The sequence below is a fragment of the Panthera pardus genome, unplaced genomic scaffold (assembly GCF_024362965.1).
Source record: "Panthera pardus isolate Hobbes unplaced genomic scaffold, ASM2436296v1 HiC_scaffold_27, whole genome shotgun sequence".
In the NCBI taxonomy this organism is placed as follows: Eukaryota; Metazoa; Chordata; class Mammalia; order Carnivora; family Felidae; genus Panthera; species Panthera pardus.
In genome coordinates this window covers 44634088-44650019 of record NW_026526843.1, presented here as the reverse complement: position 1 = coordinate 44650019, position 15932 = coordinate 44634088, and the positions used below count along the sequence as shown (strand labels likewise).

The 15932-nt window shown below is 43.7% G+C and overlaps 1 protein-coding gene across 1 annotated transcript in view; it reads left to right on the top strand.

The window, feature by feature from the left end:
• LOC109261706 (nuclear RNA export factor 3-like) overlaps window positions 1-5196 on the top strand; it is a 15541-nt gene extending 10345 nt beyond the window's left edge. The window contains exons 5-16 of the mRNA XM_053891343.1: window positions 82-165; window positions 258-362; window positions 487-567; window positions 1125-1232; window positions 1406-1509; window positions 3295-3331; window positions 3682-3750; window positions 3836-3891; window positions 4031-4138; window positions 4259-4317; window positions 4431-4546; window positions 4640-5196. Coding sequence (XP_053747318.1) covers window positions 82-165; window positions 258-362; window positions 487-567; window positions 1125-1232; window positions 1406-1509; window positions 3295-3331; window positions 3682-3750; window positions 3836-3891; window positions 4031-4138; window positions 4259-4317; window positions 4431-4546; window positions 4640-4696 — 984 coding nt within the window. The 3' untranslated portion in view covers window positions 4697-5196. The remainder of the gene's footprint in view (window positions 1-81; window positions 166-257; window positions 363-486; window positions 568-1124; window positions 1233-1405; window positions 1510-3294; window positions 3332-3681; window positions 3751-3835; window positions 3892-4030; window positions 4139-4258; window positions 4318-4430; window positions 4547-4639) is intronic.
• The last annotated feature ends 10736 nt before the right edge of the window (window positions 5197-15932 follow it).

Below are 15932 nucleotides of genomic sequence, written 5' to 3'. Positions count from 1 at the left end.
ACATGCTTGAGTTTTATCTTAACCCTGGGTTCCATTGTGTCAATCTCTTCTCCCATCTCTTCTCCCATTTCTTACTCTTAGATTCCATTTGGCATCAGATATGATGAGAAGTGGCTGCTGAATCTGATTCAGAAACAATGCAGTGTCCCCTTCACCCCAGTGCAAGTAAGAGAAGACAGTGAGGCAGATGGGAAGAAACAGGGCAAATGAGCAGTGGCTTGGGTCTCATATTCTTTCTTTTGCCATTCACCCTACAGTTTCACTATGAGAAAATGCAGGCCCAGTTCTTCGTTGAGAATGCCAGCAGTGCCTTCGCATTGAAGAGTGTCAACGGCAAGATCTGGAATGAGAATAATGAAATGGTGTGTGTCAAGGGCATGGCCAGGGCTAGTTAGGGGCAAGATGGCAGGACAGGGGCAAGGTCTTGCTTGATCCCAAGGATCAGATTTCCTGGTGCTTACTCAGCCCCTCTTGGGTTCCCTACAGATATCTATCTTTGTCCACCCCTCTGATGCACCCCAGCCTGTGAAGAAGGAGCTGAAGCCAGAAAATGTGGGTCAGATAAAGGTAATGCAGACCCAAGACCAGCTGTGAATCTATATCCAGACCCATATCTTCTTCCCACACCTATTGCCTCCATCCCCCATCTCTACCTCAGACTCAGAGACACTGACCCCATCTCTAACTCTGCAGTTGACCACAAACAAAAGATGTGTAGTCTCCTAGCAATCTTTTAACATCCAGAAAGACCGCTTTGCCCCTGGTATGTCTACAGAAGTAGTTCTAGGGCAGGTAAGAGCAGAGAAGCCTGTCTGGAAAGGAGACTTGGGGATGGTAATGTGGGGAGGGTAACCTGAAGCTGTAACCAGCTGGGCCTATCTCAGCCTTGTGATTCCCTCCCCTTGGCTTCTCGGAGACATGGTCACCCGAGATATTGAAATGGTACCAAATCCTAGAAACAGCATGGCTGCCTCCCGGCAGACTCATGAAAAGAACATGTTCAAGGTGAGAACTCAGGCCCAGTGCTGGGATTGATGGCAAAGGTGGGAGATTAGGTAGAAGAGGCAGATTGGTGTCAGATAACCCCTGTTGGGGTCCTCACTCTAACACTTTCCTCATCATAGCTTTTGCCCTCGAACCTGAGCGACAAGAAACCCTACCAGATGGATGGCCTATCCAACACTATGCAGAATGCCTCCAGCATCAAGGACTTGAACCTCTCCAACAGTGAGGTAAGGTGTGGTACCCAGATCTTTCTTTAAAAAGAAGGTGAGAGTGCTCATGGGGTGGTGGCGAGAGTCAGGGAAGTGGATTTGTTGGAAAAATAAAGGGCCGGGGGTGCAGGGTCATCCTGGCCATCTTTCTCTGATCCTTGCATTTCCTTCCAATAATTACTCCCCTGAAGTCTGCAGGGGAGTTGGACAAGGGCAAAAGACTACAGCGAGAAGACATGAGTGCAAACAGAAGCCCCTTGTGCACCACCTTTCCCAATAAATCAACCAACATAAGGTCAGTTATACTCTCCGTCACCCTGTGGGACTCTGAACTATGCCTGACGGTGCCTGCTTGGAGGGGACAGCATCCCTGTTCCTCTGCGAGGAACAGAGGCCCTATGCTCTTCTCTCTCTGTCCCTCGCCTGTGCTTAGGGGTCTCCGTTCCTTCCTCTGACCCTCTCACCTGTTTGGTCTGAGGTCTGTTTGCTGGCTATCTACACCCAGCCTTCTCTAGCATGCCCTCCCCAAAGTGTGATCCATGAATCAGGGTTCCCCTTCCTCACTAGGACCAGAGTGACTACTGTGCACCACATGCTGTGACCTGGACTGACAAGGGTCCTCCATCCAGGCCAGGGCCTCATGCTGAGACAGGCAGTCCTGCCTCCCTGCTTAGACAGGGATTCCTTCCCTTGTTCTGAGAGGGACCCTCCTTTCCTTGAACCAAATGTATCCCCCCTCTTCCCGTCAATTCCAGGCAGCCATGGTGGCTTTCCTGCCAACGCTGAGGGCTGAGGTCCTGGGGGGCTGCCATCATGACATCTGTTCCTCTGACCCAATGCCAGGAGCTGGGCCCTCCTTGAGAGAAACCAGGGTTCCCTGAGTCAGGGGGCCAGAAATGGGAGACTGCCAGGGAGCAGAGGGCTTCCTCAGGCAGGAATGGAAGGCAGAGAGGAGAGGAGCTTGAGGAGATGAAGGACAAAGGACAGGCCTCTCAGAGGCACCACCCCCTTCCCACCCCACCCCCACACGTCACATCATCCAGACTGTTCCTTCAGTGGAGCCCTGGGTAGCCTGACAATGGGTATAATGCCTCAGGCAAGGAACCGAGTGGGACAGGCACGGGTGCACTGGGGCCATCAGGAGGGAAGGTGGTGATCATAAGAGGGGGGACCACAGACCTTCAGCCCCATGTTGACCTGGGGATTGATCCTCTACTCCTTCTGGGGAAGGTCTTCTGCCCCTGTGGCTGCCCCATTCCCCATGCCCAGCTCAGACTGAGCTCACACAAGTGACAAAGTTTCAACCAGCATCCAAAGGGCCCCCAGCCCAACACCTACCTCGGATATCAGGGCCAGCCAGGGCAGATGAAGGAATGCGCTGCAGCTGGGGAGACATTTCCCCCTTCTTTTCTCTTCCTCCTTGGCCCCACCACCATGGTAAAGCTTCATTCTTTTCCCTTTGCTTTGCTTTCTCTTCCTCCTTTGTCTCTACTCCCCTGTCTCTCTCACCTCTCCCCTCCTTCCTTCACTCCTTCTTCTGTCCTCATCCCCATTCCTCTCCCTCCCTGTCTCCTGGGTCATGCCTCACTCACCTCCATGCCACAGCATTCTGGGCCATCCCTGGGGGTGTCATGGTCCTGCAGAATGCTGGGCCCCTAGTGAGGTACCATAACCCTGGGCTTTCACCCCATTCCCTCTTCTCTCTGGAGTATTCAGTGGGGGCCTAGAGGAAAGAAGGGAGGCAGTGAGGGGAAGGCAGCCTTGGACCCTGGGATCCAAATGTTGTTTCTGGTGAATCTGGAGATGGGAGTCAGGATAATCTAGGTGGGAGCCACCCAGGGGGAACGGGAGGGAGGAGGGGGTCAGGCAGAGGAAAGGAATGAGAAGGATGGGGAGAGAGAGTGTGTGCTTTTCCTCTAAGTCAGCCCACAAGGGAGGTGCCAAGGGCCCTGCAAGCCTGGGGCACTGCGGTGTAGGTGGGACGTACTGGCCATGTGTCAGGTGTAAGTGTGCTTGCTTCCATGATGAAGGACACCTGCAAACCTTCACTGACTTTTCTGTTTTTTCTGGATTTCTTCAGCTCCATCCTGGAACTGTTTTCCAAGTTATTGTGCCTGGTAGGTGTATTCTTTGATCATTGAGTCCTCTACTGGCACTGATGTCACCCCAAACCTGCCCAGAGGCCATTTAAGTCTTGAAGAAGTTACAATTTTCATGACCCTTAAACCTCATGGATGTGCAGATCTATGTGGAAACCCAACAAGGGCTCTGGATATCCTTCAGCCACGTTCTCCACAGGCAGCAAGCACCCCAAGACAGTGATCCCAAATGTAGCCTTGCCCATGTAATCTGCATGTCCCTTTCATATCTGACCTCTGAGGCTCACCATCTCCTGGGCCCATCCTTTTCCTGATTGTCCATAATCCGCTCCTGGTCAACAACACTCACTTCCTCTTCCTTTCCCCAGGATGGCCAGGAGTCACCTTCACCAACCAGCATTGGTATTGCAGCCCACAAGAGGTTACCAACCTGCAAGGTGAGGAGGGCAGATCAAGCCGGGTTTTGGGTGGTGTGTGAGGAAGGGATATCAGCTGTGGTCCTGAGGGCTGTTGTGATTTCAGGGAAGCTTCTTTGGATCTGATGCGCTGAAGAGTCTGGTCCTGCAATTCCTGCAGCAGTAAGTACTCCTGGGAACCTGGGAAAGTGGAGGGCTAGGATGGGTGAGGCCACTCAAGCTCAGGACTGCTGACTGTGTCTTGAAATCTCATTTGAGGTCCAGACCCCAGAGAGAGACTGTCCTCATTGTTTCCCCACAGGTGCTACTTGATCTATGACTCTGGAGATCGTCAGGGTCTCCTTGGTGCTTACCACGATGAGGCCTGCTTCTCCCTGACCATTCCCTTCAACCCCAAGGAGCCAGCCCCGTGAGTAGCACAGCTCAGACTCTGTTCATGGGCTTTGTGGCTCCCAGCAGACACAGGGCAGCTCCTGGAAGCATGCACACTGGCCAGACCACCACTCCCTGTTCCTCTTTCTCTCCCTAGAAGCAGCTTGTGCAAGTACCTCAAAGAAAGCAGGAACATGAAGAAGGTCCAGGACCCCTGTGCGTGTGCAATAAGGGAAGATTGGGCAGGGGAAGGAGATGTGAGGGGCTAATCATAGGACCCGGGGTGTGGCAACCCCTGACCTTCACTTGCTTCTCCACCCCCCCCATAGACCTGCGTGTTCAGCTGCTGAAGCATACAAAACATGACATTGTGCACTCCCTCTGTGTGCTGCCCAAAACTCAGCATGACCTCAGCTCCTTTGTGGTGGACATATGGTGCCAGACGGTGAGCACCTGCTTCCTCCCAAGGGTAGCCCTCAGAAAGCCACAGGTGGGTAGGAAGTGTAGGTGACTTAGCACCTGGGCTCTTCCCTTTTAGGACTTGATGCTCTGCTTCTCTGTCAACGGAGTGTTCAAGGAAGGTGAGTGTGTGTAGAACCTCCTCCTCAGCTGCCCCACTGCCCCTTCCTTGGTGGTTGGGCTCCCTCTCAGAACTCTCCCAGCTTCCCCGATTCCTGCTGTGTTCTCCTGTCCTCACTCTGTCCTCAAACCACCCTGGTCTGAACCAGGTATATGCCTGTCTACCCCACACAGCTTGGGCATTAGGGACACAGTCTGTGGACTTTGATAGCTCTCACCCTAGATCCTTACTCTGTGAACTTGGGCTCTGAACCTGTAAGTTTTGAGGGGTATTCATTGGTCCCAGCACATAGTCAGATACCTGTCATGGGGAACAGATTGCCTTCCCCATTCAGAACACTCTGACTCCCAGAGAACAATTGTCCCCTCCTGCACGAATGAATATCAAGTCAGACCATGACTGGGAATGCTGTGTGAGTGTGTAAAGCATGTGGAATGCTAAGAGGTGGTGTTATTTGTTTTTTGTTGTTGAAGTGGAACGAATGTCTCAGGATTCTGTTCGTGCCTTTACCCGGACCTTCATCGCTAGCCCTGTCAGCAATTGCAGGTGAATGCTTTGTTGTGGGTGTATCACCCAGTTCAGTAAGAGTTCAGTTGTGTGGAAATCAGGTGTTACAATCTTGGCGTATTCTGAATTTTGTGAAAAGGCAATAGGTTCATCCAAGGAATCATCTCTCCTAATGATTAAGAGTGTGAGTTCTTTAATCAGATTTTTTTTCCTGTTCCCAACACTCACTATTTTTGTGACCTTTGCCAAATCACACGTTACCTTTTGGTGACACACTTTCTTCCTCTGGAAATTGAGATTAGACTGTCAACTCTTTGTCATATGTGCCTGGTAAGTATTGATGTAAACTTGCCCGTGGTTTAGGGTCAAATGGTTAAATGTCCTCATATTTTTGCAAGTATCTTGCCAAATATTGGCTCCGTGATTGGTGAAGAAGTAGAGGTACTATCTAAGACACATGGATGGGAGATACAGCAGGGATATGGAAAGAATCTGATGGCTCAGTGGCAGTGGGAGCAAGATCATTATTGGCATGTCAGTTTGTCTATCTGTCCAGTTGTCTAAGGTCCCATTTTTCCTCCAGTCTATGCATCATGAATGATACTCTGCTTGTGAATATCATCAGCCCTAAGGATACCCAGAGCACATTCTCTATCCCAGTTCCCACTCCCTCCTGCAGCTACTCGACCACCTTTTCCCAGAAGCAGCAGGGAATGGCTCAGTCTTTCACCACACAGTTTGGGATGAACCTCCAACAGTCTCATAAGTGAGTGCTGGGGGTGCATGCGGATAGGAGGGTGATGGGAGGGGCTGAGGATTGAATAACGGGAACTTGCTGGTAATTAGTATTGCTTATGTATTTCACTCATTATCACCCTGAACGTTTATGTGTTTTAACACAGAAGCTAGGCAGTTGTTTTGACCAGATGTGTATTACTTCTTGAATTTATTTGATCCTCTTCCTTTATCAACAGACATTTGAGTTTTAGGAGTTTTCCCAGCAGGCACTGTGCCACAGGTCTCATTGCATTGCCCATGTTGTGATAAACGTAGGGACATGTTTCTTTTGCATAGATTCGGAAATAGTACTGTCTCCATTTTAGGTTTGATAGGTATCACCTGTGCTTTCTCCACACTAGGTAACTTCATGACCTCTATTAGGAATATGCCTGTTCTCGTTTAAGCCAAGGTAAGGTTCAGGAATTCAAGCCAAGTGAGCAGAAATTGGGTGGCCTGGTGATGAGACTCAGGGTTCCTGGCTCTGCTGATCTCCCAACTCCCCTTCCTCACTTCCACCAGGTCAAGCATAAGATCCTGGAGGAGGTCATCATACAGACTGATCCAGGATCCTGAAAACACAGCCTTGACAAGAAACCCTGTGTGGCCATGTTAATCTTCATTATCATTGTTGTGTTTATTTTCTAGTCTGAGTTAACTTCTGACTGAGTGGATGGCCTTCTTGGGGTTGAGAAGCCAACGTTAAACTGATACTTACCCACCTAAAGACCAATTGGTGTGTAGTTTCCTACTCAGGATTCCTGATTCTCTTCTTAATAAATAGTGGCATAGCATGTTATGTTGAATGACTGCAAAATCCATTTGAGGAAGTTATTTTGATCACCGGTATACAGAGAAAGAAAATGAGAGTCAGAGAAGGCCAGTGACTCCTGGAGAACAGTGGGGTAGACACTCAAATCCTAGACCTCTCTCTAAAGCCCAGGTTGTGTGTCTGCCCCAGTTCTGTGTGCCTATTCAGGTGAGGGATGTTCTCTTATTCTGTTATACCTGGGGATAGTGTTCTGTGCCTCTAAAATATTAGTCAAATATTTTTAGGCAGAGAACAGCATTCATTCTTAGCCATACAAATCTATTCAAATTTAAAAACAACCCATTTAGGGAAAAACAGCATTATAGAGCACAAGAGAACCTGGGAAGCAAAAAATGCACTCATATATGACTCACATTGTATTGATATCCTTGATATATAGAAAAATCAATAGAGAGGGAAACATAACAATCAAAAATTGTTATTAAAATTAATAGCCATGCTAAGTGAAATTAGTCAGTCACAGAAAGACAAAAATCATATGACTTCACTCATACGAGGACTTTAAGAGACAAAACAGATGAACATAAGGGAAGGGAAACAAAAATAATATAAAAACAGGGAGAGGGACAAAACAGAAGAGACTCATAAATACAGAGAAAAAACTGAGGATTGATGGAGGGGTTGTGGGAGGGGGGGTGGGCTAAATGAGTAAGGGGCATTAAGGAATTTACTCCTGAAATCATTGTTTCACTATATGCTAATTTGGATGTAAATTTTAAAAAATAAAAAATAAAATTAAAAAAATAAATAAAGATAAAAAATAAAAAAAATTAATATCAATACTCAAGATATGTATGAGATCATCCATTCGACCATAATAACCTATAAAAATACAATTGCAGATGTTCAGATAAGTGATTAAATGATAAAATAAAGTTGACCTAAATGCTGGTATTCTCTGTCCCCAGTGTTTCAGTCAGATATTTGTATACAGAAAATAGTATTACTTTTTTAACCATATAAATCTAGTGAAATTTAAATTCAATCTGTTTGAAGAAAAATAGGATTAAAAAGCACATGAAAAGCTTGAAATAAAAAATCATCCTCATGTATAACTGATAAAATATAAATATCTTTGATATATAAAAAATCAGTAGAGAGATCAGAATCTAAGATCAACCTAAAATTCTTATTGAAAGCAATAGTAATGTCCAACAAATCTGTGAAAATCTATCCAAACGTAACAACTATAAAACCACAATTGCAAACATTGAGATAAGATACTAAATGATAAAGGAAATACAAAGACTTTTATTTTAGAGAAAATTGTGTGTGTGTGTGTGTGTGTGTGTGTGTGTGTGTTGTGTGTGTGTGTGTGTGTGTGTGTTGATATACTGTATGGGGTATGTTTAAAACTCATTAATTATAAAATACACTATATTAGGTAAAAATATTTGGAAAAGACAACTTCTCTGAGGCAGGCATTTCTTTAAGTCAGAGATCCTTCCTTGGTAAATAGGGCACCTACTGGGGTCTGGCAGAGTTGGAAAATTATTAATATGAGGAGCACCATTAAGATTCAGTTCTGGAAGGTGTTCACAGGAGGACCCTTCCTTGAGATGTAGGAAAGTAGTGGAAGGAAGGGGTTTACATGTAGGGACATACCTTGTGTATCTTCATGAGCAGATAAATACACAGCCCTTCAGACCTTCATCTCTTGGGCGGCCCTTGGGTTGCTGCTGTCTGTGGCTGAGAACTAGGAATTCTTCCACAATTACTTCCATGTCTATGACAATCCTTACTCTCCATCCTGTTTACAAAAGCACATAATCAAAATCCGGCAGGTCTGAGGACACAGGAAATTGCTCAGGATAGGAGAGGCGAGGGCAACCCATAGGACCCAGCCTGGTTTCTGCCATCCCTAGCTTTGATGTTTTTACCTTATGAAGATCATGCTCAGGTGTTTATCTTCTATGCACCCAATGAAGCTTTGGGTTAAGGATCAAGATCACAACTCTATTTCCTCTTTTATATTCTTTTGTGACCCCAGTTTTTAAACTATTTTGTTATCCATTGTCTCTATATCAGGAGAAAGGTCTTAGTTTGAAAGACACTTGTTGCCCCACCCCCCCAGGTCATCACTGGGTATCTTTTAAGCCAAAGTTTAATTTGATAAGTAATGGGACTGAGTGAAGATTTATGAATGGGGGTAGTGAAAAAATCATCTTCCTTTTGAATCACAGTGACATATATTAACAACATAAATATTATATATATATAGTTCCATACCAAATCTTACCACCAAGTTAATAACTATCCTTATTTTAAAATTACTAAGATAGAAATTACTGTAGTAATTTTAATAAATGAGGGTGTTTGCTCAAATTGCTTTGAAAACACACTTGATTTTGAAAGTACAAATTTGTTCCAGTTCTACTGAGTTTATCTAAGAGAAACACTGGATAAAGAAAGTATGTTCAACTGAACCAAACCATGGGAGAATACGCAAGCCCATCCCATAAACGTTAGATACCTACCAGCTCCTTCAGTTCACAGTATAGGTTATCAACTACACCCAACCACATTTGATGTTTGAATTTTTTTTCTGATCAATGAACGTGATATATCTCATAAGTTATTTAGATTTCCATCACTATTTTGTAGTTATCAGCATACATGTCCTCATAAAAGTTTCTTAAAATTACACCTAAATATTAGTTTAGTGATTGCAAATGACATTGTGCTTTTAGCTACAAATTAGAATATCCATGTGTTCATTGCTAATTTATAGACATACAATTGATTTTTCTATTTATCTTGTATCCTGCTACCTTGTTGAACTCATATTAGCTTCAGAAAATGTGTGTGTGTGTGTGTGTGTGTGTGTGTGTGTGTATTTGTATTCTCCTGGGATTTTCTACATAGACAATTATGTAATCTGCAAATAGAAGACTTTTTTATTCCTTTCAAATCTGTATGCCAGTTATTTCCGTTTTTTTTCTTTATATTTTTGTCGTATTGTCCCAGCCAGAACTTCCACACCATGTTCAATTAAAATGGTGAGAGTGTATAGTTTTCCTTTATTCCAGATATTATTAGGTAGGGAACCATTCAGTCTAGCATCATTAAGTATAATTTTCCTGTAGGTTTTTTGTTGTTATTCTTTATTAAATTGAAGAAGTTTGCCTTTATTTCACAAAAGGAAAATGTATTAGAGTTTATAAGTGAATTTAGCAATGTTGCAGGATACACTATGAAAATACAAAAGAAATTGCATTTCAATGCATTACAACTGAACAATCTGAATATGAAATTAGGAAGATAAGTTCAATTACAGTAGCATCAAGGAGAATAAAACCCTTATGAATAAATTTAACTGGGAAAATGCAAAACTTATATTCTGAAAACTACAAAGCATCATTGAAAGAAATCAATGAAGACATACTTAAATAGAGAGACATCTGTGGGACACCTGGGTGGCTCAGTCAGTTTAGTACCCCACTCTTGATTTTGGCTCAGGTCATGATCTCATGGTTCATGAGTTCCAGTCCTGTGCTCTCAGGGCAGATCCTGCTTCAGATCCTCTGTCTCCCTCTCTGTCTCTGTTTCTCTCTCTCTCTCTCTCTCAAAAATGGACAATACTTTTTAAAAGAAAGAAATACATCTGTGTTCTTGGAGTACTTAATATTGTTAAGATATCAGTACTATTCAAATGTATATGCAGAATCAGCATAATCCCTATTAAAATCCAAGGTGCTTTTTTTACATGAATAAAATGATTTTCATTGTAAAACTTGGAGAAGGGCCAAGATGGCAGAGATGCATAGATATTCTGTTTCTCTCATCCCTGAAATGCAGCTAGATTGGCACCAAAACATTTTGCACACCTAGGAAGTTGATATGAGGATTAACACAACAATCTGCATAACTTGAGCCACAGAACTAGATAGGTACATAGTGCAGAGAGGTGAACTGGGGGAGCGAGAAGCTATAGAAGGTAGGGAGTTGTTTTTGTGGAGAGAGGACAGAGAAAGGAGGGGTAGAGTGCATTAAAAACACTCCCCCTGAAAGTAGCTGGAGAGAAAGAGAAAGAGTGGAAACACTCACAAGGGACTGAACAAGAAATCTGTTCCCCAAAACATTGACAGGGAGAAAGGAGAGGGTCTCAGTACCATTAGGACTCTATAAACAGGGGAATACATAGTTGGAAATTCCAGAGCTAAATACCTGCTGGTTCTCTGTTGGGGAGGGAGGGAAAATCCCCAAGAGCAGGCAACAAGGACTGAGGGGTCCATGGGCCACATGGGGAGAAGCAGTTTTCCTGCTTGGAGGGCATTTGGTAGAGGCCATATGGCTTCCTCACAGGCAAAGATCCCAGTGGACCACAGAGAACAGGCACGTTTGCAGATTTGTAACAAAGACGCCAGAGTGTGGTGAAACCTAGCACCGGTTGTGTGTTGTAATTTTCCATAATCTCTGAAAATCTGCTGCTGTGTGACCCCATTAAATATTTCTGGGGCAAGCTGGCACCTGGCCATTGCTCAGTGACACCCTCCCCCAGAGGGTCAGAGTGGGTCCAAGCAGCAGGATTGTCTGAAGTGAGGAGTTTGGAAATAGACACATCTCAGATAAAATTTGGAGAGAGGTGTTGCCTGGCAGGCCAATGGCTTGGACACAGATGTTATAGAAGCAGGGAATGGATGGAAGCCTGAGACAAAGGAAGGGTGCTTGATTGCGGGTCAGTGAGAGCACAGAGTTCCTGTGACAGAGACTAGGAAGCTGGGTAAAGCCAATTTCACATCTCTTGCACATGCTCATAGACACGCACATATGCCTCAGGGATCCATTCCAGTAAGCTAAATAGTGCCACCTAGTGGAAAACAGAGCCACTACACCAAGCCCCATCCAACTGTGTCCTCCTAGCACATGCCCTAGAGGACCACCACAAGTCTCTCAGCCTTAGTGTACAGACTATAAAGTGCTTCATAGTTTGAGTTCTAAGGGAAACTTGATGTAAATTTATTCAGGTTTCATTCTGTTTGCTGGTCCATCTATTAATTTTTATTTTTTACTTTTGTTTAAATTGTTTCTTTTTCCTTTCTCCTTTCTTTTATTTTTCTTGGATACAGAAAGAGAAAATTTTATTTTTATTTTTTAATAAAATATTTAAATTCTTTTTACAGCGTTTCTTATTTGTTTGTAATTATTTTCTATTTCACTTTCCTCATTTCATTTTATTCTATTTTATTGTATACTTTTTTTTTAATTTTTAAGCTTTTTCTGATAGACGAGGGCCCACATGTTGAAGTATGGGGATCCATACTTTCTGTGTCTCTCAAACAAAGAAGTGGTGAATCCAAAGGACTTTGAACCCCAAGAGTCTTGGAGGAAAAGAGATTGAATCTGCCAGGAAGTAAATGGGACAACTTGATAAATTATTGTGAACAGGGGGAGATAAAACAGGCCTTGTAGGTATGGAGGGGAGCTATCCCCTTCTGTAGAGAGACAAAGGGAAGAGAAAGAGTGGCTGGGAAGTGTAGGGCTGTATCTGGACAAGAGAAAAACCTTAGACTTGGACTGAGAGGGATCCTATTTCTAACTTGGGAGCTTTCTTTGGACTGGCACAAGCTCCCTGTTTGTGCACCTGGGGAAGTGGAGAACCAGCCCTGGGTTCTGTGGTAGATCAGGGGAACAGTCCACAATAGGAGAAATTGGTCCCCTCCCTGGAGGGCTGCACGATACTACAAAGCCTGCCTGCATCTGCCACCCCCAGGCTCAGCAGCTAGGTCGAGGGCACAGTCCACAGTAGGGGAAAGCGGCCACCTCCCTGGAGGGCTGTGGGGAAAGAAAAAGCCTGCCTGTGTCCAGCCGCCATCCCCAGGTGAGGTCAGTGGCACAGTCCACAGTAGGAGAAGGTGGTCCTCCCTGAAGTGTGGCGGCACATATAAAGCTAGCCAGGACAACATATCGTGCTCTACAGAGAGGCACTTCCCCAGTGCCAGAATGAACAGAGTGGGTCTTTGAATCCTAGCCAAGCACAGCGTCAGGGGAGTTGGTAGAGAGAGAAAGACCACCCCAACAGCACCTGTGGGACACTTAAGGATGACTGAAATGGAGTCCACCGGGTCTGTGGAAAACAGACTGGGGGATCAACATTACCTCCACCATCTCCAAGGCAGGGCTTCAGGGATCGTCCAAGGGACCCACAGTGGAGGTGGGACCAGCCTACACCAAACCGTGTCCCTCCATGCTGGGTAATTGTGTATCTACTGTAGTGGGATAGACCCTGTGGAACCAGACAGACCCCTCCTCCTGAACAGCACTGCTGCATTGCCTGGATTAATTCTGGGACAATTCTTGCTATATAGATATATCCCCCCCATTTCTCCCTCTTACCTCTTCCCTCCCTTAGACTGGTTACTCTGGTTATTGGTTGGTTTACACAGACATATTTAATCCATTCTCTTGATACATGTTTTACACCTCCTTCTTTACACTCCTGTCTCTCTTTCTGTAACAATCAAGCCATATAGTTTCTCTGTCTGGGTAACTTTATCTTTGTTTCTTTTTCCTCACTTCCTTTATTTTCCTTTTTCTCTGTCTGGATTAAGCCTTTTAGTCTCTTTAGTTGATGTTTATTTTTTTCTTTTTCCCTGTTCTTGTCATTTCTCTCTTTGTACGTGCTTTTCCATCAGCACTGCCTCCACCCTGTACTTTACTTGTAGTCAGTGTTTCTGGTTGTTTGCTTTTGGATTGTTTTTAGTTTTTTCTTTTTGTTTTGTTTATTTATTTGTTTGTTTTATTTGTTTGTATGTTTGCGTGTTTTTGTCTCCTATTTGTCTGTCTGTTTTCCTTTACAGGGCTACTCAAAGGAACAAATAAAAGCACACTTTGTGGAGGGTTAAAACATCACCACAAGTAGCGAAATAAAATAACCAAAGTCACAATAACAGAGAACAAGTAACACTCTCCAAAAAAACACGTTCTGAAGGGCCAGACCTTGGACAGTATATTATCCCCTTTTAATATACCAGTGTTCTCAGGTGCACAGCACACAACAAGCTTTTATTTTTTTTTTTATTTTTTTTTATTTATTTTTATTTTTTAATATATGAAATTTACTGTCAAATTTGTTTCCATACAACACCCAGTGCTCATCCCAAAAGGTGCCCTCCTCAATACCCATCACCCACCCTGCCCTCCCTCCCACCCTGCCCTCCCTCCCACCCCCCATCAACCCTCAATTTGTTCTCAGTTTTTAACAGTCTCTTATGCTTTGGCTCTCTCCCACTCTAACCTCTTTTTTTTTTTTTCTTCCTTCCCCTCCCCCATGGGTTTCTGTTATGTTTCTCAGGATCCACATAAGAGTGAAACCATATGGTATCTGTCTTTCTCTGTATGGCTTATTTCACTTAGCATCACACTCTCCAGTTCCATCCATGTTGCTACAAAAGGCCATATTTCATTTTTTCTCATTGCCACGTAGTATTCCATTGTGTATATAAACCACAATTTCTTTATCCATTCATCAGTTGATGGACATTTAGGCTCTTTCCATAATTTGGCTATTGTTGAGAGTGCCGCTATAAACATTGGGGTACAGGTGCCCCTATGCATCAGTATTCCTGTATCCCTTGGATAAATTCCTAGCAGTGCTATTGCTGGGTCATAGGGTAGGTCTATTTTTAATTTTCTGAGGAACCTCCACACTGCTTTCCAGAGCGGCTGCACCAATTTGCATTCCCACCAACAGTGCAAGAGGGTTCCTGTTTCTCCACATCCTCTCCAGCATCTATAGTCTCCTGATTTCTTCATTTTGGCCACTCTGGCGTGAGGTGATATCTGAGTGTGGTTTTGATTTGTATTTCCCTGATAAGGAGCGACGTTGAACATCTTTTCATGTGCCTGTTGGCCATCCGGATGTCTTCGTTAGAGAAGTGTCTATTCATGCACAACAAGCTTTTAAAACTCATAAGGGAAAAAAAAACTAGCCAAAATGACACTGCAGAAGAATTCTCCTCAAAGGAAATTCCAGAGAAGTGACAGCTAACAAATTGATCAAAACAGATTTAAGCAGTATTACTGATCAAGAATTTAGAATGATAGTCATAAAATTAATTGCTGGGCTTAAATAAGCATAGAGGACAGCACAGAATCTATTGCTACAGAGACAAAGGATTAAAAAATGGCCATGATGAATTAAAAAATTCTATAAGAGAGGTGCAAAATAAAATAGAGGCAGCTGCAGCACGGATTGAAGAGGGAGAGGGGAGAATAGGTGAATTAGAAGATAAAATTATGGAAAAAGAGGAAGCTGAGTAAAAGATTAAAAAATCCAGGTGTACTAGGGGAGAACTAGAGAACTAAGTGATTCAATCAAATGGAAGAATATCTGTATCATAGGAATTCCAGAAGAAGAAGAGAGAGAAAGGTACTAAAGGTGTACTTGAATAAATCATAGCTGAGAACTTTCCTAATCTGGGGAAGGAAACAGGCATTGAAATCCAAGAAGCACAGAGAACTCCTTTCAGACATAAGTTGAATCAATCTTCTGCATGACATATCAGAGTGAAACTGGCAAAATACAAGGATAAAGAGAATACTGAAAGCAGCTAGGGATAAATGGGATTTAACATAAAAAGGTAGAAGCATAAGGGTAGTAGCAGACCTATCTATTAAACCTTGGAAGACCTGAAAGGAATGGCAGGAAATCTTCAATGTGATGAATAGGAAAATATGCAGTCAAGAATTCTTTATCCAGAAAGCCTGTCATTCATAACAGAAGGAGAGATAAAGGTTTTCCCAAACAAAAACTGAAGGAATTCATCACCACTAAACAAGCCCTACAAGAGATCCTAAGGGGAACTTTGTGAGTGAAATGTTGCAAGGACCACAAAGTATCAGACACATCACTACAAGCATGAAACCTGCAGACATCACAATGACTCTAAACCCATATCTTTCAGTAATAATACTGAATGTAAATGGACTAAAAGCCCCAATCAAAAGACATAGGGTACCAGAATGGATTAAGAAAAAAAAAGACCCATCTATTTTCTGTCTACAAGAGGCTCATTTTAGACGTGAGGACACCTTCAGATTGAAAGTGAGGGGATGGAAAACTATCTATCATGCTACTGGAAATCAAAAGAAAGCTGGAGTAACCATACTTATATCAGACAAACTAGACTTTAA